This window comes from Triticum urartu, chromosome 5A, assembly GCF_056163025.1.
Source record: "Triticum urartu cultivar PI428250 chromosome 5A, HENAU_Tu73, whole genome shotgun sequence".
In the NCBI taxonomy this organism is placed as follows: Eukaryota; Viridiplantae; Streptophyta; class Magnoliopsida; order Poales; family Poaceae; genus Triticum; species Triticum urartu.
In genome coordinates, this window is record NC_141877.1 from 324,116,011 (window position 1) to 324,138,559 (window position 22,549).

General features: G+C 46.4%; 2 protein-coding genes and 1 long non-coding RNA gene across 5 annotated transcripts; 2 read left to right on the forward strand and 1 right to left on the reverse strand.

The window, feature by feature from the left end:
* Positions 1 to 6,703: 6,703 nt before the first annotated feature.
* LOC125508683 (UDP-glucosyltransferase UGT13248) lies at positions 6,704 to 13,616 on the forward strand. Of its 2 annotated transcripts, XM_087525961.1 has the most exons (4): positions 6,704 to 7,830; positions 8,541 to 8,611; positions 12,643 to 13,027; positions 13,144 to 13,616. In XM_087525961.1, exons 1-4 carry the CDS (start codon positions 7,122 to 7,124, stop codon positions 13,479 to 13,481), a joined length of 1,503 nt encoding a protein of 500 aa, XP_087382087.1. In that variant the 5' UTR covers positions 6,704 to 7,121; the 3' UTR covers positions 13,482 to 13,616. The 2 variants fall into 2 exon arrangements, with proteins under 2 accessions (XP_087382087.1, XP_048529409.1); XM_048673452.2 differs by lacking the exon at positions 8,541 to 8,611 and having other exon boundaries at positions 6,708 to 7,826.
* LOC147971244 (uncharacterized) lies at positions 8,443 to 10,773 on the reverse strand. 2 transcript variants are annotated; one of them, XR_015604596.1, is made up of 3 exons: positions 10,637 to 10,773; positions 9,188 to 10,342; positions 8,443 to 8,670 (listed from the first exon to the last, which is right to left on the reverse strand). It is a non-coding gene; the product is annotated as an uncharacterized LOC147971244 (long non-coding RNA). The 2 variants fall into 2 exon arrangements; XR_015604597.1 differs by having other exon boundaries at positions 10,518 to 10,656.
* A 1,604-nt stretch (positions 13,617 to 15,220) lies between the features above and the next one.
* LOC125531462 (uncharacterized) lies at positions 15,221 to 19,151 on the forward strand. Its single transcript, XM_048695852.2, has one exon. The coding sequence runs from the start codon at positions 17,214 to 17,216 to the stop codon at positions 18,981 to 18,983; it is 1,770 nt and encodes a 589-aa protein (XP_048551809.1). The 5' UTR covers positions 15,221 to 17,213; the 3' UTR covers positions 18,984 to 19,151.
* The last annotated feature ends 3,398 nt before the right edge of the window (positions 19,152 to 22,549 follow it).

Sequence of the window (22,549 nt, forward strand, 5' to 3'; positions counted from 1 at the left end):
CCTCGCCTGGAGCAGAGTATATGGCTAGCCTATGGTGTGATCGGTTACCATTAAGGATTGGTAACTACGTATTTCCCTCAGACCTAATAGTGTTGGAATCTCAAGGATTGGATGTGATATTAGGCATGGATTGGTTGTCAAAGTATGAAGGGAATATTGAATGTGCCAGTAAGTCAATTTTGCTTACCACCCCAGAAGGAAGAAGGATCAAGTATGTATCACGGCATGTGCCAAAAAGGACTCAAGTAAATTGCCTAACAGGAGTTGTGAAGGAGTAAGTACCAATAGTGAAGGATTTCCCTGATGTATTTCCAGAGGAATTGCCAGGCATGCCACCGGATAGAGATATTGAGTTTTTTATTGAGCTTTTGCCAGGCAGAGGGCCAATATCAAAGAGACCATATAGGATGCCCGCAAAGGATTTGGTGGAGATTAAGAAGCAGATTAAGGAGTTACTAGATAAAGGTTATATTCGCCCAAGTTCTTTGCCTTGGGGATCGCCAGTACTTCTAGTAGAAAAGAAGGATGGATCGTTAAGGATGGTTGTTGATTATCGAGGATTGAATGAAGTAACCATCAAGAACAAGTACCCACTACCGATGATCAATGATCTGTTTGATCGATTGCAAGGAGCTAAGGTATTTTCCAAGATCGATCTGCGATCAGGATACCACCAGTTGAAGATTCGAGAACAGGATATACCTAAGACGGCACCACCAGGTATGGGCTGTACGAGTATACCGTTATGTCATTTGGTCTGACTAACGCACTTGCATATTTCATGAACATGATGAACAAGGTGTTTATGGAGTTTCTGGATAAGTTCGTGGTAGTGTTCATTGATGATATCCTGGTTTACTCAAAGAACGAAGAGGAGCATAAGGAGCATTTGCGTTTGGTTCTTGGAAAGCTCAGAGAACATCAATTATATGCCAAGTTTAGCAAATGTGAGTTTTGGTTGAAGGAAGTTGGATTTCTCGGACACGTTATATCTGGAGAAGGTATAGTAGTAGATCCCACTAAGGTTGACACCGTGACAAATTGGGAAGCCCCAACAACAGTTGGAGAGATCCGGAGTTTTCTTGGACTCGTAGGATACTACCGGAGATTCCTTGAGAATTTCTCAAAGATTGCGAAGCCTATGACGGAGTTGTTGAATAAGGATACCAAGTTCATATGGACTAAGGAATGTGAGGCCAGTTTCCAGGAGTTGAAGAAATGTTTGGTTACATCACCTGTGTTAATTTTGCCAGATCAGACCAAGGATTATGAGGTGTATTGCGACGCTTCACGTCGAGGACTTGGAGCAGTGCTTATGCAGGAAGGAAGAGTTGTTTCCTATGCCTCACGACAGCTTAAGCCTCATGAGTTGAATTATGCTACGCATGATTTGGAGTTAGCAGACGTAGTGCATGCACTAAAAACCTGGAGACACTTTCTCATTGGAAATCATTGTGAGGTGTACACGGATCACAAGAGTTTGAAGTATATTTTCACGCAGAAGGAGTTGAATCTCAGACAAAGAAGATGGTTGGAGCTCATCAAGGATTATGATATGAGACTACATTATCACCCCGGAAAGGCTAACATAGTAGCTGACGCGTTGAGCCGTAAAAGTCATGTCAACACCTTAATGACGGGAGATTTACCAAGGGAGTTAGTTGAAAATCTTCGTGAGCTATGTTTGGAGATAGTTGCGAGAGGCTATGTAGCAGCATTGGAGATTCAGTCTACCTTGATGGATAAGATTAGAGAAGCTCAAAGGACTGACAAGGAGATTGCCTCTATTAAGGAGAAAATGAGCAAAGGAAAAGCTAAGGGATTTCGTGAGGATGAGCACGATACCCTATGGTTTGAGGACTGTGTTTATGTGCCAAATGATTCGGAGATCAGGAAGTTAATTCTGCAAGAGGCACATGATTCCCCATATTCGATTCACCCAGGAAATACCAAGATGTATTTGGATTTGAAGGATACTTTCTGGTGGACCAGAATGAAGAAGGATATTGCGGAGTATGTAGCAGTTTGTGATGTATGTCAGAGAGTAAAGACAGAGCATCAGAAGCCAGCAGGATTGCTACAGCCATTGCCGATACCCGAATGGAAGTGGGATAAGTTAGGCATGGATTTTATCACAGGATTACCCAGAACTCGTTCATGCTATGACTCGATATGGGTTGTAGTCGATCGTTTGACAAAGGTAGCTCATTTCATCCCAGTGAAGACTACCTATACCAGTGCAAAGTTGGCAAAGATATACATGACCAGAATCGTATATTTGCATGGAGTCCCAAGGAGCATTGTATCAGATAGAGGAACCCAGTTTACCTCAAAGTTCTGGAATCAGCTGCATGAAACTTCGGGTACCAGACTAAAGTTCAGCACAACTTTTCATCCACAGACAGATGGACAGACCAAGAGGGTCAATCAGATTTTGGAGGATATGTTGAGAGCTTGCGGGCTAGATTACGGATCTAGTTGGGACGAGAATTTGCCATATGCAGAGTTCTCTTACAACAACAGTTATCAATCCAGTTTGAAGATGGCCCCTTTCGAAGCCTTGTACGGAAGGAGGTGCAGGACCCCATTGTCATGGGATGAAGTTGGAGACCGCCAGTTGTTTGGACCGGATTTGATTAAGGAGTCTGAACAGAAAGTGAAATTGATTCGCGATAGGCTCAAGGTAGCCTAGTACAGGCGGAAGAGCTACACAGATTCTAAACGCAAGGAGACAGTTTACGAAGTCAGAGACCGGGTTTATCTTCCAGTATCTCCACTTCGAGGAGTTAAGCGCTTTGGAGTTAAGGGAAAGTTAGCGCCACGTTTTGTAGGCCCATACAAAGTTATAGAGCGTATGGGAGAAGTAGCCTATAAGTTGGAATTGCCTGAAGGATTGTTAGGAGTTCACAACGTATTCCATGTTTCCCAGTTGAAGAAGTGCCGCGCAGATATGGTTGATATACCGCTGAGAGATATAGTGCCGCTGGAAGCGATTCAGTTGGACAGTGATTTGACCTATGAGGAGAAACTAGTCAAGATTCTTGAGTATGCCAGCCGAGTCACCCGCAGCAAGGTTATCAAGTTTTGCAAAGTTCAGTGGAGCCACCACACGAAGAATGAACCCACCTGGGAGCAAGAGGAAAAATTGCTGAAGGACCAACCTCACCTATTTTCTAGCCAACCCAAATCTCGAGGGCGAGATTCATCTTAAGGGGGGTAGGTTTGTAACATCCCAAATTTTCAATTTGGAATGTTATACATTAGATCATCTTTGCATATCATATTTTATTGCTTTTGGTGGATCCTATAAATTCTACGCAACTCAAGGACCCTCGGAGAGAGTTGGGAATTTCGTTATTTTCATATTTGAGTTTTCTCAAATTTTGAAATAGGGATCATTTGATTTTATTTATTTTTTTTTCATTTATTTCTGTTATCAAAATATGAGAGAGGGAATAAAATAACTTTCCCAAAATAAAGAAATTTGAGGATTTAATAAAAAAATCAAATAAGATTTTATTTGCTTTTATTTGCTTTTTTATTCGAATTTAGGAAAAATTGCACGTTTTCAAAATTGCATTTAGAGCCAAAAAATGTTCATCCCGTTCTAAATATTTTATTTAGACAGAGAATTTTTTTTGGTATTTTTAGATTTTTATTTATTTTTCTAGAATTTTTTTAGGCACAGCGAAATTGTTTAAAAAAAACCCGCGCCCGACTGGGCCAAGGGCCCAACCGAGCCAGGCCGGCCCAGCTGCCGCCGCCTTCCCGCCGGACTCGGGGGAGAGTCTGAGCCGGAGCCGCCTCGCCGCCGCCGACCTCCTCCCCAAGTCAGCCCCCTCCCCCTCTTTAATAGCCGCCCCGCCGCCGCCCTCTCCTCACCCCCGCCGCCCCGCACCGCCGCCGCCGCTGCCACACGCCGCCTGCCGCCGCCCCGCGCCGCCCGGAGCCGCCGCCCCGCACCGCCGCCCGCCGCCCTGCCGGAGTCCCGCCGGAGAGCCGTCGCCGCCACCGAGGTAGCCGCCGGCCGGTTTTTGAAAAAAACCGATTCGGTTTTTTTTAAAACCCTAGTTTCATTTTTTTTTAAAATAAATAGATCGTTTTTCCGGTTTATTTATTTAGCGAGCGCCCGCTCGTCCGTTCGTTTTAACGAACGCGTTTTTCGCTTAGTTTCTGTTAACGAACGTTTGTTTGTTAACCTGTTCGTCGTTTTCTTTTTCTCGGATTAAATACGCGGTTTTTCTGATCGCGATCCCTGATCTGATGTTCGTTCTAGTTTAACTTTTCGCTCGTTTATCAGAATCAGGCGATTTAAGCGCCTGGAGTTTTGTCTCGAAACCCTCTTTCCGTTTAACCAACTCAAACAAGTTTTTGCCACTATAAAAATTGCTCTAGATCCAAAATAGTAAACGAAGCTTGTTTCTTTTGCCGTTTGTCTTCGTTGCTTCGTTTGTTTTGATTCTTTTTGCCAACCGGAGTTCTTAAGTTGAACTTTCTGGTTAGATCTTTTATTCGTGTTTTACCTATGCATTAGTTGAGTACTTATTGTATACTTGTTTGTTTGCGATAGAGTACCCGGAGTGCGCCGCTTGCTACTTCGAATCGCTAGGTTTTCCGGATCATCAGCAAGGCAAGTAACACTTTGATCATACTTCCTACTACCCAGTTTTATTGCATTAGATCAATCCTCACACATTGCATGATTAGGATCTAATTAAATTATGGGTTCGGGAAGTAGATGAGGTAGTACCTATTACCTGTTTATTATCAAACCTTTGGGAGTTACTCTTACGTTTGCTTATTATGCCATGCTATGCTAGTAGACGTGGATTGGGTGAGTGTATCCATGACATATGTGAGATTGTTAATTAAAGGTTTATCTAAGGTGGCAACCTAAACACACATCTGGGTGGATTGAGGCACCTGGGTATTCCAGCGATTGCCTGTTTTCTTTTGGACCGCCACCCAGACTCAAAGGGATCATGAGATTATTCATACTAAAAACTTCCGTGTGCAGCCACAAGCTATTATGGGCTCTAGCATAGTTGACTAAGTCGTGCGAACTCTTACAGTGGTAGACTAGCAGATGTAGGGGATGTAGGTTGGTATAGTCTATCCGTTCGTAAGGTGCTAGCGCTTCTGAAAGACTATGTCTCGGTCATCCATCTCTCAAACACCGTGTAGTGCGAGAATCCCAACGGAGGAGATCGAGTCTTGTGGGGAAAAGTGCGCAAACCTCTGCAGGGTGTATAAACTAATCATGATTAGCCGTGTCCCCGGTTATGGACATCTTGAGTATCTAGTACCTGGATTATCATTTGAATCTCATCATGTTACTCTAAAATTAATTTTGTTGGGTTTTGTTTAATGATGATACTTAATTAGGATTAAGAATGTTGTCAACCATTCTCAATGTTTAACAACTACCATGATAGTTAAATAAAAATTATTCCTTTGCAGTAGGGAAAAATTGGCTTTACGCAAAGCAGTAGCCATAGAGCTTTCCACCAGCCATATATGCATATAGAACAGCTTATTTTATTCCATTACTCTCTATGTGTTACTTTGCCAGCATATTCCATGTGCTGACCCGTTTTGGGCTGCAACGTTAATGTTGCAGACTTTTCAGACGACGATTAAGGTGCCTTTAGGTCGTGGTTCTATACTCAGTGATGCCGTTGGAGTTGATGGACTCACTTATCTTCCAAGCTTTTCGTTGTTATCGTTATTAGATGGCCTTAAGCCAATAAGTTCTTTTTTGAGACACTCGATGTAATAAGTGTGTGATTGCTACTCTGTTATAAATCCTTCAAGTACTGTGTGGTGTCAGCATTACTGATCCAGGGATGACACCTGAGCACAGAGATTGGACAGTTTGAGGTCTGGTCGCTACAGAGAGAGGGAGGGAGAGGAAGAGGGAGAGGGAGAGGGAGAGAGAGACGCCTTAGGATTAACCATATTCAACACATGTTTTTTTGTTGTTTTGTGTGAACACCGAGGCCATCACCGGCGAGGGTTAGAAGGAGGATAAGCGACAACACAAATATGGTGCCTCACAAAAATAAAGGAGATGGATCTATTGTGGTCTTGAGTGATGGTTGTTGAGTTAAGAGCGTGTGTTATGTTTTCTCTCCCGTTGCAACACATGGGCTCTTTTGCTAGTCAATGTAAAAAGACATGAAAGAGGTAGTTCAAATTGATCTCGACCATTATCAACCCAATGAGCTAGATTGTTTCGACATTGAGGGCTCAACATGTTTGGCTTGCAATTAATTTATACCTAATATCAAGTTGAACATTAACCATGATCACCGGTGGAGTTGCGTTAGGGCGAAACTGTGACGCGGCCCGCCCAGTCCAAAGCATTTGCATGAGTAAAAGAGTAGTTCGGTGAGTAAAACAGTGCCTATGTACGACTCAAAGCCCAGTCTGGCCCGCCCTGGCATTTTGTTGTATCTCCGTCACTGACCATGATACCATTAACTTTGCGAAATTTAACAAAGGTTTTCTCGCGGAACTTTACCTAAGTTTATATCTCCACATTACCATTGTTTTTTTTTACAAATTTGGTTAAACTTTATAAAATTTGATTCAAAAAAAAATATGTATGCGGAGTAAATAAAAACAAAGGAAGTACGTAGTGTTGTGCAATCCAAAAGTAGTGGGATCTTTAACGGACCGCGAATCAATGAGTCTGCATACATAATTAACAATTGTGTGTCACCTTCCTCCCTGACTTTTCATTTGAGCACGTCAATGCTCTCTGCCTTGATGAACATAATTATATTGCGCATTTTTTTAAAGCTTAGATTGCTTTGTTCTGCCGTGGGAAGGTGGAATGCCACCGCCACCGCCACCGCCACCACCACCTTCCTCGTTGCTTCCCTCGCCATCAGAAAACACACCCAGAGCGATCCCATGGCTGAGCATGGATATACAAGAATCAAGGTAGCAGGCTAAAGGGCAAAATCCCGTTTCGCCGCGCGTGCCACAAACTTTGACCTTGCCAGGGAGAAACTTGGGCACCACACTGCCTGGACGCCTATTTATTTATCCATCCTTGGAACATCTGCAACACCAAAGAGGAATCCCACCAAAGAAACCAAGAACAGAGCTGAAACATGGAGACCACGGTCCCCGCGGCGACAGCCACCACCAGCTCGAGCGTCGGCCACGGAGCCGGCGGCGGTGCTGCGAGAGTCCTGCTCCTCCCGTACCCGGGGGCGCAGGGCCACACCAACCCGATGCTCCAGCTCGGCCGCCGCCTGGCGTACCACGGCCTCCGCCCCACACTCGTCGCCACCCGCTACGTGCTCTCCACCACCCCGCCCCCCGGCGCGCCCTTCGACGTGGCCGCCATCTCCGACGGCTGCGACGCCGGCGGCATGGCCTCGTGCCCGGACATGGCGGAGTACGTCTCGCGGCTGGCGGCCGTGGGCTCCGAGACGCTGCGGGAGCTCCTCCTGTCGGAGGCGCGCGCGGGGCGGCCCGTGCGCGTGCTGGTGTACGACGCTCACCTGGCGTGGGCGCGGCGGGTGGCGCAGGCGTCCGGCGTCGCGGCCGCGGCCTTCTTCTCCCAGCCGTGCGCGGTGGACGTCGTCTACGGGGAGCTGTGGGCGGGGCGGCTGGCGCTGCCGGCGACGGACGGGCGCGCGCTGCTCGCGAGAGGAGCGCTCGGCGTGGAGCTGGGACCGGAGGACATGCCGCCGTTCGCGGCGGTGCCGGAGTCGCAGCCTGTGTTCCTCAAGGTGTCAGTTGGGCAGTTCGAGGGGCTGGAGGACGCCGACGACGTGCTCGTCAACTCATTCCGCGACCTCGAGCCAAAGGTGAGCCATACTTCTCTGCTCTAGTCACTCGATGGGTTCTGTAAAGACGAAATCACGTGAGCGTCTGTAGGACGATAGACTTTCTCTGTATACAAGCTTGAAGAAATCGTCCACAACTAGCCGTGCCCGCGCGGCGGCACGCCGCGCCCCGTCGATACGTCACGTGTATATGTTGGAATTTTTCAATCAAAGAACAATAACACATTATAATTTTTGCTAACATATATTGGCCGAAAAGTTTCTACTATTCAGCTTAGTTAACTACCATCGAATTACCTATATTAATTCAATGCATTATTAAACACTATTGGTTACTGAGAAGAAAAATGAAAGAAGAACTATCCATCAACTCCCAAAAGGTGCAGCAGATCTAATCTGATTTTGTAGGAACCTCTTCTTGCGCAACATCAATTTTCTTGGATACTTGCAACAGAATATTTAGCAAGGAGCAGGCATTACACAACTCTATACATTATGAGCCAGAGGGATGATTGTACGACCCAAAAGGAGAGAAACTTCATTAATCATATTCATCATGCATGGCTGGACATGACAACTGACATATATATATATATATATATATATATATATATATATATATATATATCAGCTATTCAAAATCCAATGAATTTTCCTGGAAGAAAACTTAGGTAAATTGACTATCTATTCTTTAACCAATAGCCACAAAGCAACATATTCCATAACCACATGAAGCAGGAGCCGGCATCCTCAGCCAGAGTTGGGTGTACTTGCGGGCGACCTCACCGTCACCAGCCCATCTGCAGGTATGCTAGCTCCACCTCTTCTCTTCTTTGTTGCGAATGCAAAAAGGAGAAGCTCAGATCTGGAGAGTAGCGAATGAGATACAAAATAAATTTAGTTTTATTTTGACGATGTCAATGAGTTAATAAAACTAATTGATAAATTCATGAAGAAGAAACAATTTATAAAATTAGTTCGGCTGATATAAATATAAGCTCACGTGGCACTTAGATGCATCTCCATGGGGTAAGTTTTCTCAGACATTTACAGTTGGCACCTATATTCTTTCATTATTACTGAAAATAATATTTAGAGCACATGACATCCTACTAAAAAATCAAGACCTCAAGATAACATGCATAGTCACGGCCTAATATCATCCAAGAATTTAGGTGGCACACTGCCATTTCTGTACTACCACAACACTTCTTTGGGTTCCTCACTTAGGTGCCTAGTGCCTACGGACCAGGGCCAACTAATTTATGCACCATATAATACCCTTCTTTTTGAACTGAACTGTAAGATTTTTTAAATATAGGGAAATGGTAAAATTTATCAGATCTTATTGAAATAGTGCCCAGAAGGATCTCAGAACTGACATGTGTTGGGCGATGTCCCTCCCCGCTTGGTGTCCTTGCCCGTCTTGGCACATCTGTGAAAGAAATCATAGAATTGACTTCAAATATCAAAAAGATAGTGCCAAAACCTAAGCTATACAAACTGAATCTAGACCAGCTAAAAAGAAGTCCGATTGTTTGGCTAGTGGTCTTCACAAGGAGTCTTGCCGATTTGACCTTCCACCTCTTATTTAATGACATTCTTCATATGCAATCCAGTGGATTGTGGGGGAGGGAGGGATGAGTAGAATATGTAACAGGCCAATTCTGCATTGTATGATTGTATTCTGATATACTTATAAACTAACATGTCTATCTCTGGCATACTTCCCTCTCTGTACCATCATGAGATTCAGGTTCTGCAGAAAGGTTCAAACACGTACATTCATTCTCACCAAATCTCAAATTTGGGGTTTCCAAACAACTGGTGTAGACTGTAGTGCTCTTACAAAATAGATAAAGTAAAAAAGTTCTTGCACAGACCGAGGCAGGCAGCTCTAATCTTGGTTGCAATTTGAGGGCCAATTCTAATGGTATCAGATTGTCAGCACCTGTAACATCCCAAGGGATCAAAATACCAATTCGTGTAAATCATGTCACACCATTAAACATCAATGTTAAATTTACATATCAGTACCGTCAGTAACGAAGACATTAATGAAACAAACAGAATTTGCCCTATCTAATAAAAGTAGAAAGAGCAACATAGATCCACATTCTTCCTGCAGTATGGCCTATCTAATAGAAGTACAAAGAGCAAAATAAATTTGTGTTCTCCCTGCATTCCATGATGTGTGTTTTGCCTTGTAAGCCACCAGAAAAATATGCAGGCGACCGTGAAAGTAACGCTATGCTTGACAATCAAAATTCCAAGTTTCAAACAGGATATGAAGCAAGATCCCCAAACCTGAATTCATATAGGGTTGGCCATTCATACGAAGAACAAATAAAATATTGATTTTCTATACTAATATCAAGGTGGTGGCGATTGACACACAGAGGCCGCAGTTGTTGCGGTGTCGAGCTCAAACGGCATGAGCTCTGCCAGGGACCGCCATTGTGACGCGCATCACATCCACCGTCATTGTCACATTCTGCCGCCACCTCCTGGTTTGCCACCATTCAGCAATAGAACTCCTATGAAATAAACAATCAGAACAAAGCGGGGAAGGAGGATTTCTAGGCTGATCTCCAGGCCGGAAAAAGAATCATGGGAAAAATCTAGTGTACTCGAGGAGCAAGAATTGAATCCAAGGGGAGGTTAGCTCGAGACTGATCAAATGTCCAGACCACGACGGTGGGCGACCTGTACCTGCACTGCTGCCCCTGCCGTCGTTGCTTCCGCCTTCCAGGACAAACAACGACAACACGACATCGAGCAGTGAAAAGAAGGAAGAGTGGAAGCGGAGGAAGAGTGAGGGAAGGAGAAACCTGAGGTGAGAGCATCGTGCCGCTGCCGTCGTCTTGTGTTGCTTCTGCTCGCTACTCCTTGCGGACCCCCTTATTTGCACACGAACAACAAACACACTGCATTATCGCTGCTCGCCATGCCCGTCGTCGGCCCCACGCACCGTCGTTAGCTCTCACCATCTGAAGAGTCCTCTCCTCCTGTCTCCTCCCCTTTGGCAATCCACAGAATCTTCTGACATGGCTGCATAGCGTGGCGCCCTGCTGAGCCCGCTTCTCGCAGGACACGACTCCACTCTGCCGGGTCCGCCGTTGTTGCGCTGCTGGCATCGCTGCTCGCTGTGGCGTCGTCCGGCTGCTGCTGCTCCTGAACCCCATAGCCGATCGCCGATCGGAGCCAGAGCAGGGTGTCCCTCATCCGCGCGCGTGAAAGCAGGAGGAGTCCCATCTTGGCACGGTTGTGGCGGACGACGGGCATGGTCGAAAGATGAGAATGGCATGGGGAAGAGGGCCTTTTATAGGCGGCACGACGGTTGAGCGGCGACATGTGGGTGGGGCGGTGGATAAGCGGTAGGCGGCACAGATCGAGAAACCACGAAGCTTCTCGTGATCCTTCCATCCACAGAGAGAAGGACACGCGGAGGAAACGGAGAGAAGAGATAGCGATCTATCTGGGACACGCATGCACACTCCGATATATTTGGAAGAGTCCACAGAAACCACGCAAAACCGGCGGGCCCAGTCAAATCACATGCACGAAGCGACAACAAAACCAGAAGAATGTCCCAAATCCACGTTGAAATCGCTGCGATCATCAGGAAACCCCTCCACGTATCAAATTAATGCACGCTTCGGTCTCTGGTTGGGCAAACTTTTCAACGTGAAACCATGCTGGCCCACGTGCACCCAATAATGCTAACCGCACCCAACCGCATCCAAGAATTCAGCACACACGTTAACAAAAATTTGATCGCAAGCCTAGAGCCACCAGGCGTTTTTACCCCCCAGCCTACCAAATTAATACCACGCGTCATGTACGCAGTACATCACGGGTCTTTTTCACCCAAGTGGCTGATTCTCACGGCAAAAAGTTTGCCTGGAATAGATGTTTGGTTATTATAAATTGCACACAACACACATGCTGTTTATGGTTGCAGCGCGTGCACATTTTGGGCATAACCAAGAAATGGTAAGCGTAAAATTGCCTCCAAAATACATTCGGACAAGTTATAAACTTATAGTGTGGGAGACCATGCTAAGAGGGCTCCTTGGTTCAAAGGATTTTCATAGGACTTTTGAAGAATTAGAATCCTTAGAAAAATTTCCTAAGTTAGATTGTTTGATTCATACTTCCTTTGTCTCAAAATAAGTGTCTCAACTTTGTACTAACTTTAATACAAAGTTATACTGACGTTAAGACACTTATTTTGGGACGAAGAGAGTATGATTGAATCTTATAGGAATTTTTTCGATGGAATTTTTTGTACTACTTCCCATAGAATAGCATCCATTCTCATTTGTTTTTCTTATGATGCAATCAAACAACACAAAAACCTGTAGGATTGAGATGAGTATGACATTTTAATCCTATGTTTTTTTAGAATTAATCCTATGTTTTTTCTTATGCCCGGGTTTTAGAATCCTGCGAATCAAACACATATACAAAACACGAATTTACTTGTTAGCCAATAACTCGATATAGTACACCATTGTAGTTTTATATGAGTTTATATTTTATATTTATAGTATGAGGAGAACCCATAACATCAAATGAGGTTTGAGATTTGCGGGAGCCTCAATGCGTCTATGCTTGATTTTACTTCACAGAATGTGCATATGTTACCCTAGTGAATAAATATGGCACATCCGGTGTGAGCTGTGAATCGAGTCCATATGCTTCTTTTCCGCGGCGAAATTTATGTGGTTAGGAACAAACAAACTCGCTCCTATGAATAGGTTGTGCCTATGCTCGATTCTGCTTCGTTGGGTTCAAATAGAAATTGATCTTTGACACATTGTCATTTGAGCAGGAGGCAGAGTACATGGAATTAACATGGAGAGCGAAGATGGTTGGCCCAACCTTGCCATCATTCTACCTCGACGATGATCGCCTACCATCGAATAAATCATATGGTTTTAACTTTTTCAACGGTGATGCACTGTGCATGGATTGGCTAGAGAAGCAAAGCAATTCATCCGTTGTGCTGGTGTCCTATGGGACCGTCTCTAATTATGATGCAACCCAGCTAGAGGAGCTTGGCAATGGACTGTACAATTCTGGCAAACCTTTTCTTTGGGTTGTAAGGTCCAACGAGGAACACAAGTTATCCAAAGAACTCAGGGAAAAATGTGAGAAGATTGGATTAATTGTCTCATGGTGTCCCCAACTTGAGGTTCTTGCACATAGGGCTATTGGTATGATATCACACAACATATTTCTTTTCATTCTTTGTTGCACAAAGTTATTACAAGATATGACAAAACGATGGTGATAATTATATTTTAGTTTTTAATTCCTGACATACATGCAGGTTGCTTTGTTACCCATTGTGGATGGAACTCGACACTAGAGGCACTTGCTAATGGTGTACCTCTTGTGGGTATTCCGCATTGGGCAGACCAACCCACCATTGCAAAGTATATGGAGAGTGCATGGAGCATGGGTGTGCGTGTACGGAAGGACAATAATGGATATCTAAAGATGGAGGAGGTTGAGAGGTGCATTAGAGAGATGATGGATGTGGAGAGAAATGATAAGTACAAAAGAAATGCTGTGAAGTGGATGCAAAAGGTCAAGGAGGCAATGCGGGAAGGAGGAAGTTCAGACAAGAATATCGCTGAATTCGCTACCAAATATTCATCAATATAAAGTTTGAACAATGTTGTACTTTAATATAAGCAAGTAGACAGTGATTTTGGCCTTATAAAAGTTTAGAGTGACTGACATTTTTCATATGTAATTGTAGTGATATCTTCTTCAAATTTAAAAGTATGTTGGACTTTATACGACGCGCGGTTTTTTAACATGTTATATGTGATTCTGGTCTGGAAAGTGCACTGCATTATTTGTAGATAGCCCTCTCCCCCAATTATTACTTGGCATTTATCAAAGTAGGAGGTGAGGGTTCCTAAAGAAAATACTCTCTCATGTGTCATGCATGACAATAAATGGTACCGTCTATAATACTATGCATGATGTATATAGTATCATACACTAGTATCATATACATGATACTAGTATATGATACTCTTCACTATGGCCAGCCTAACACAATAAGGCTGGTCGTAATGGTAGTATCATAACTAGTATCATGCATGCCAACTAGGCAATTTTGATGAGGTGTCATAGTATTAAATGAAGAAAGAGAGGGTGGAGTATCATATCATGATACCGTATTATAATAAATGCTATGCTACTTTGTGTCATGCATGGCAATAAATAAAGTACTACATGATACTAATATGTGATACTATGCATTAGGGAGGTAGTATCATACACTAGTATCATATGCATGATACTAGTATATGATATTCCCCATTACAACCAGCCTGATGGATCTAAAATAAAAAATAAATATAAACATAGTTATGCAATAAATAGTGCTTCGAAATAAGTGTGCAACATGTCAAAACGGCGGACAAGACTTGCCTGCTCCCCCGGCGTGCACCCATCCGTACTCCCGCATACGTGGCATGATTTGATTGGAATAAAATAAGACCCGGCCCCACCCTCTTAAAATCAGGGAGGAGATGATTAGATTAGAAAAAAAAGACAGCCGTAAGATGAAGTGGGTGCACGGATGGGAGTATGAGGAAGGAACAAGCAAGCCGGATCCCAAAATGGCACCCTTGTCGACGACAACCGAGGAATGAAAGGATACCTTGTCTAACCTGCCACCTCACACTAAGCCCATATAAGGCGCGAACTAGCCGAGACCAGCACATTAGTAATTTCGTCGAGTTTAGAAAAAGGTACATGTCATTCTTTTTAAGAGAATTAAATGGAAAAAATATATAAAAAACTAAACATCTTTTTTTAGAAAAGAAAGATGACCCCCGTCTCTGCATCTAACAGATGCATACAATCATTTTATTAATTACTCTTAAGGACTTTACAAAGTAGTACAACAATATGTCTGAATCCGTTATCTTATAAACATTTGTCGTTACTTTAATCCATATGATGAAAAGGTGCAAACTGGGCCAAATATTCAGACCTCTCACATAAGCCTAACATCTAAAGCTGGAGGCCCCGACCGAGCCATATACCGGGTCCGGGGCACAAACTGGTCCGACGCACTCACATGTGTCGTCGCCGCCATCTTTCACTAGTCCATCTTAAAAGCAAATTGAGGTTCCAACCTTGACAGGTCCCTTTGTCATCGACGCCATCATGACAAATTTCACCTACGCGAGTCCATCTCCAAGCAATGGACGCAGATCCATGCTAGGATAGTCCCCGTCGTCGCCCACCACCCGTAAGCGTCACTCAACACCAAAGTTTCCAAAGCGGCGCCTTCAAGAAGGGGATGGCGCCGTGAGCGCCGTCACCGTCCAACAAAGTTAGGGCTTCCGTGTTAGAATAAATCCGAGGCATACCGTCGATCATCCGAGGACCAAGCAATCACACAAGCACGACACCGAGATTTGTTAACGAGGTTCACCGATATGGCTACATCCCCGGCGCCTGACTACGGGCGCTCTTCCCCGTGACACCGTCACAATAGCGCACCCTGGCCACCCGGGCGTCGGCACACGTCGCCTGCTCCCCCCTTGCGCGCCTGTGCTATTATGTTGCCATAGGTTACATCGTGTGTCTAGCCCCGCTATATATGAGAGGCCTAGGATACAAGTGTCCTATTAGGACACGACTCCACATCCTATCTAAACACAATACTACTACAAGTCCAACTGTAACCTACCTTGTACACTATATTCGACACAACTCTAACAAACTCCACCTTGACGAATATTTTTCACTACCTTGAATTCTTCAATGCGTCAAACTTCCATGTACATTGGACTTGAGCTTATCCCATGAGTACCGCTGCTACTTCAAAGACTCCATATGATTCCACCCGCAACTTGTAGTCCCTTCTTTTCATGACCACAGTCAACACTCGAGCAAAATCAAGTTCCTTGTTACTCTAGTTTGTGCTCCCAACTTTCAGAGTATCCGTCAACGCCATCACACACCGATCACTAATCTGCGTGAAAGTGAACAACTTACATATTGGGTGTCACACATAAGAGTTACCTGAACTCAACATCACCGCTCCTTTCTTGACAGCCTGTCTGAAACTTGAAGAAATTTCACCATTGCTTGTAGTCATCCCGAGTCAAATTGGCAGTTGTCTCACCACATGTATGACCACCAGAGCCATGGTCCGTCTCCATGCACCATGCATACCGCACGCCTCGCCGCTATTATCGCGTCGAGCCTTCGCTGTCCCGGTCGAGTCTCAAGGGTTGCGAACCCACACCACTCAACCCTCACTGCAGAGTACCACCGATCATCGCCGACCGATGACGAATTTCACACTTCCATCAGACCACTGGGCTCCAGTCCGAACTGCATGTCACTCACTTTTTTCCCCTTGCTGAATAGGCTTCGACTCTGTGTGCACTTACGTCGTAGCCCCTCAATTAGCACCGAGTGAAGTCCTCCAGACTCCAGCTCCACCTTCAACATGACTCCATGATAGATGATCAATCCACCCCCGCGCCTCGTCGACTTCAAGCTCTCATGTGCACCGTCTTGAATCAACCCCGCGCCATAGTCTTGTGGAAGCCACACAAGTCCTCAGACCTGCGCCACGTGTTTCCACGCCCCAGAAGTCGGTCACCATCAGCATCACGCTCCTATGTCGCTGTCGCCAATCTCACCATCGTCTTCTGTACCAACCGACTCACGTCGATCCGTCAGACTATCTAGTCCAACCAAGCCGAACTTCTCCGATTGCATGACACGCTCGGGGCTCCCAAATCGTCCACCACGAATTTCCATCCATCACATGATAATTTCATCTTAGCTGACATGACTTCCCGCAACACCCTCAAGCATCCATGTTGTGCCCCTTGATTCCACCACCGGAAACTAAACGCCTATACATTAGTTCATGCATCCCTTCACACACGAATGACTTTATTCCAGTTATCTGTGCATTCCCCCGAGGCACTTGCTCCAATCATCCTTGCATTGGCAGGATGCTCCCGCTTTGCATCCACCCCACCCCACGCGCCACGCCACGCCACAGCGCACAGCACTGTTGTTGCTTTGGATGCGCTAGCCCAGATTGGCTGTGCTGTGCGTCTCCGAGGGACCCCATGCCCACCCGAGTCCCAACCACCATGACAGTTGACAGGCACGGGTCTCGCCTCTCCCTCGGCCCCGGGGAAGAAATCTTTCGATCAAGTCCAGAACGGCAGCTGAAACCACACCATTGAAATTTTCTCAATTGTACGATGCTACAACAGTTCAGTTCTGGAAAGTTAATCGTTCAGAATTGACTAGCCAACGTTCCTTCCTTCCAGTTCCAGGTGAACTGGAGCAGCACCCAACTCTGACCGTCCGACGGCAGCAGGCCAGCAGCCGGGGTTGATGGATTCCGCTCCCCAAAACCGCCACGTTTACTCCAAATCCAAACTTAAAACAACTTTTAACCATCCACTGCTACTACTACATACGAGTACTCCACTGGGATCGTGCTGTCCGCAGTTGCCGGCGGCGCTCCGTCCGCGAAGTGCAATGCTTCTTCCTCGTGACAGCAATGGCGACGCCGCCGCCGCGCGCGCCCCGTTACTCGCCAGCTACCGCGTCCCACAACCCGACCCCCTCCTAGACAAGCCTCGTCGGTCAGAATGGCTCGGTTTCTGGCGCGGCGGCCCGGCGTCGGAGGTGGATTGGGGCTCCGTGCGCGCGACGTGCAGGGAGTGGGTCAAGCACCCCATGAACATCGCGCTGCTGCTCTGGCTCCTCTGCGTGGGCGCCTCCGGCGGCATGCTCGCGCTCCTCCTCCTCGGGCTCCTCGACCGGGCGTTCCCGGCGCCGGCGGCGAGGGCGCACTGGGTCGAGGTCAACAACCAGGTGCTCAACGCGCTCTTCACGCTCATGAGCCTCTACCAGCACCCGGCACTTTTCCACCACGCCTTCCTGCTCTGCCGCTGGCGCCTGCCCGGCGACGCCGCCGAGCTCCGCGCCGCCTACTGCGGCAAGCAGGGCGGTGGCCCACCGCGCCGCGGCGAGCGCGCGCACATGGCCGTCGTCGTCGCGCTGCTCCACCTCACCGTCGTCTGCCAGTACGCGCTGTGCTGGCTCTACTGGGGCTTCACCGAGAGGTCCCGCCCCGAGCTCGCGGAGGACGGCTTCTTCGCGCTCGGCGTCGGTGCGCCGGTCGCCGCCGTCGTGTACACCGTGTGCAGCCCGCTGGGAAAAGACCCGTGCGGCGACCTCGCCGCGTGCTCCGACGCCGCCTCGCTGAGGCAGCAATGCCCCACCAAGGCGGCGCACGCCGTGGCGGTGGTCGAGCCGGAGTGGGCGGGCGGCATGTTCGACTGCGGCGGGGGCGCGGCGGCGGGGTGCTGCCTCTCCCTCTCCTGCACCTTCTGCGTTTTCGGGTGGAACGCGGAGAGGCTCGGCTTCGGCAACGCGTGCGTGCACGCCACCACGTTCGCGCTCCTATGCTTCGCGCCGCTGTGGGTGTTGGGCGTCACGGCGCTCCACGTCCACGACGTGGCCGTCGGCGACGTACTCGGTAGCGCCGGCGTGCTGCTCTGCGCCGGCGGCCTCCTCTATGGCGGGTACTGGAGGATCCAGATGAGGAGAAAGTTCCGGCTCCCGGGGAGCGCCGCCTGCTGCGGCTCCAAGTCGGCCACGGACTACGCACGGTGGCTGTTCTGCTGGCCGTGCGCGCTGGCGCAGGAGGTGCGCACGGCGAGCCGCTACCACATCGAAGACGAGAGCTTCTTCCACAGGAAGGCCGTCGCCGCCGCCACGAACGACGAGCCAGTGCTCACCGCGCCGCACAGGATTGCGATTGCGGCGTCGGATCACGAGGGGTCATCAAAATCAGACGGGCACTTGGTGGTGGTTGTTCATGACGAAATGGTTCCACCGGCTGTGGTTCAGGTTGCGGTGGCGGGGGACGATGGCACATGCGAGCAATGCAATGTCGTTCGTGTTGAGAAGAAGATGGAGGCGATCGACGTGGTAGAGGAGGATGGATCGTCTTTGTTGGCTTCCAATGGAGAAATGGTGGACCATGGATTGTCTGGTGGAAGGTGGAGGGTGGAGAAGGTGAGGAGGATGATCAATGTGGTCACCATGGTGTCCTTGCTCGTCCTTTTGTACACAAGGGGATTTATTCTTTAGGGGGGCATTGAATTTAAAGATGATTTTTTGCGGAAAAAAGAATTTAAAGATTATTATGTAAATAGTTTTAGGATTTTACTGTTTGCATAGAGCAACAAGATTCACAATCAACTGTACATAACTCTGTAATTCGCGACGGCAGTTGCAGTTTGCAAAGTATAGCATGTATTCCCTCCGTTCTGAATTACTTGTCACAAGTATGAATGTATCTAGATGTATTTTAGTTCTAGATACATCCGTTTCTGTGACGAGTAATTTGAAACGAAGGGAATATCAGATTACAAAGTATAACCTTTGATTTTTTTTTGCAGGGCTGTGATTTTTTTTTATCGTAGGTATACATACACCAACAAGAAAACCTTAGTCTACTCCCTCACGGATCTACGCAGCCCTGCCACTCCCACACCGGCTTGTTTCCAAGCCTTGATCTCCTCTAGAATTTGTTGCGCTTGGAGTTCTGATATGTTCCACGAGATTGAACACCCTCGCGTTCCTTTGTTTCCACATATGCCAGGCGGTGGCGAACACCATTGAGTCGAAACCCCATTTGTCCGGCTGTCCAAAACTGTCCCGTGTCCGAGCTCACCATTCTATGAAAGAATCATTCACCTCCAGAATGACCACGTTCACCTGCAGCGTGTTGAAACAATCATCCTACAAACATGTGTAGCACGCCGAGGGTGCTGAAGGAAATATGTGCTAGAAGCAATAATAAAGTTGTTATTTTATATTTTCTTATATCATGATAAATATTTATTATTCATGCTAGAATTGTATTAACCGGAAATTTGATACATGTGTGGATACATAGACAAAACACCGTGTCCCTAGTAAGCCTCTACTAGACTAGCTCGTTAATCAAAGATGGTTAAGTTTCCTAACCATAGACATGTGTTGTCATTTGATAAACGGGATCACATCATTAGGAGAATGATGTGATGGACAAGACCCATCCGTTAGCTTAGCATATTGATCGTTCAGTTTTATTGCTATTGCTTTCTTCATGTCAAATACATATTCGTTCGACTATGAGATTATGCAACTCCCGGATACCGGAGGAATGCCTTGTGTGCTATCAAACATTACAACGTAACTGGGTGATTATAAAGATGCACTACAGGTATCTCCGAAGGTGTTTGTTGGGTTAGCATAGATCAAGATTAGGATTTGTCACTCTGAGTATCGGAGAGGTATCTCTGGGCCCTCTCGGTAATGCGCATTATAAGAAGCCTTGCAAACAAAGTGACTAATGAGTTAGTTACAAGATGATGTATTACAGAACGGGTAAAGAGACTTGCCGGTAACGAGGTTGAACTAGGTATATGGATACCGACGATCGAATCTTGGGCAAGTAACATACCAATGGACAAAGAGAATTACGTATGTTGTCATAACGGTTCAACCGATAAAGATCTTCGTAGAATATGTAGGAGTTGATACGTCTCCAACGTATCTATAATGTTTGATTGTTCCATGCTATTATATTATCTATCTTGGATGTTCCATATGCATTTATATACTATTTTATATGATTTTTGGGACTAAACTATTCACCTAGAGCCAGTACCCGTTTCTGTATTTTCCTTATTTTTGAGTTTCGCAGAAAAGGAATATCAAATGGAGTCCAATTGACCTGAAACTTTACGATGATTTTTTATGGACCAAAAAAAGCCCACGGAGTACCGGAGATGCACCACAGGAGTCCCGAGGGCACTACAAGGGTGGGCAGCGCCCCCCCCTAGGGCGCCCCTGACCTTGTGGGCCCCTGATGGACTCCCCTGACTTGTTCTCGACGCCAACACCTTTTATATATCCCCAAACCTCCAGAACAGAACCTAGATCGGGAGTTCCGCCGCCGCAAGCCTCTGTAGCCACAAAAAACCAATTGAGACCTTGTTCCGGCACCCTGTCGGAGGGGGAAATCATCACCGGTGGCCATCTTCATCATCCCGACGCTCTCCACAATGAGGAGGGAATAGTTCACCCTCGGGGCTGAGGGTATGTACCAGTAACTATGTGTTTGATCTCTCTCTCTCTCTCGTGTTCTTGATTTGGCACGATCTTGATGTACCGCGAGCTTTGCTATTATAGTTGGATCTTATGATGTTTTTCCCCCTCTACCTTCTTGTAATGGATTGAGTTTTTCCTTTGAAGTTATCTTATTGGATTGAGTCTTTAAGGATTTGAGAACACTTGATGTATGTCTTGCATGTGCTTATCTATGGTGACAATGGGATATTCACGTGATCTACTTGATGTATGTTTTGGTGATCAATTTGCGGGTTCTGTGATCTTGTGAATTTATGCATAGGGGTTGGCACACGTTTTCGTCTTGACTCTCCGGTAGAAACTTTGGGGCACTCTTTGAAGTTCTTTGTGTTGGTTTGAATAGATGAATCTGAGATTGTGTGATGCATATCGTATAATCAAACCCGCGGATACTTGTGGTGACATTGGAGTATCTAGGTGACATCAGGGTTTTGGTTGATGTATGTCTTAAGGTGTTATTTTAGTATGAACTCTAGGGCTATTTGTGACACTTATAGGAATAACCCAATAGATCGATCAGAAAGAATAACTTTGAGGCGGTTTCGTACCCTACAGTAATCTCTTCGTTTATTCTCCACTATTAGTGACTTTGGAGTGACTCTTTGTTGCACGTCTGATACGTCTCCGTCGTATCTACTTTTCCAAACACTTTTGCCCTTATTTTGGACTCTAACTTGCATGATTTGAATGGAACTAACCCGGACTGACGCTGTTTTCAGCAGAATTACCATGGTGTTATTTATGTGCAGAAACAAACGTTCTCGGAATGACCTGAAACTTCACGGAGCAACTTTTTGGAAAATATAAAAAATACCTGCAAAATATGAAGGCCAGGGGGCCCACCACCTGTCCATGAGGGTGGGGGCGCGCCTGCCCCCCTAGGGTGCGCCCCCTACCTCGTGGCCCCCCTGGAGCTCCTCCGACTCCAACTCCAACTCTATATATTGTGTTTCGGTCAGATCCGCCACCAAGCCCTAAAACCTCTCGGGAGGGCTGATCTGGAGTCCGTTCGGGGCTCCAGAGAGGGGAATCCGTCGCCATCGTCATCATCAACCATCCTCCATCACCAATTTCATGATGCTCACCGCCGTGCGTGAGTAATTCCATCGTAGGCTTGCTGGACGACGATGGGTTGGATGCGATCTATCATGTAATCGAGTTAGTTTTGTTAGGGTTTGATCCCTAGTATCCACTATGTTCTGAGATTGATGTTGCTATGATTTTTCTATGCTTAATGCTTGTCACTAGGGCCCGAGTGCCATGATTTCAGATGTGAACCTATTATGTTTTCATCAATATATGAGAGTTCTAGATCCTATCTTGCAAGTCTATAGTCACCTATATGTGTTATGATCCGTTAACCCCGAAGTGACAATAATCAGGATACTTATCGGTGATGACCGTAGTTTGAGGAGTTCATGTATTCACTATGTGTTAATGCTTTGTTCCGGTACTCTATTAAAAGGAGGCCTTAATATCCCTTAGTTTCCGTAAGGACCCCGCTGCCACGGGAGGGT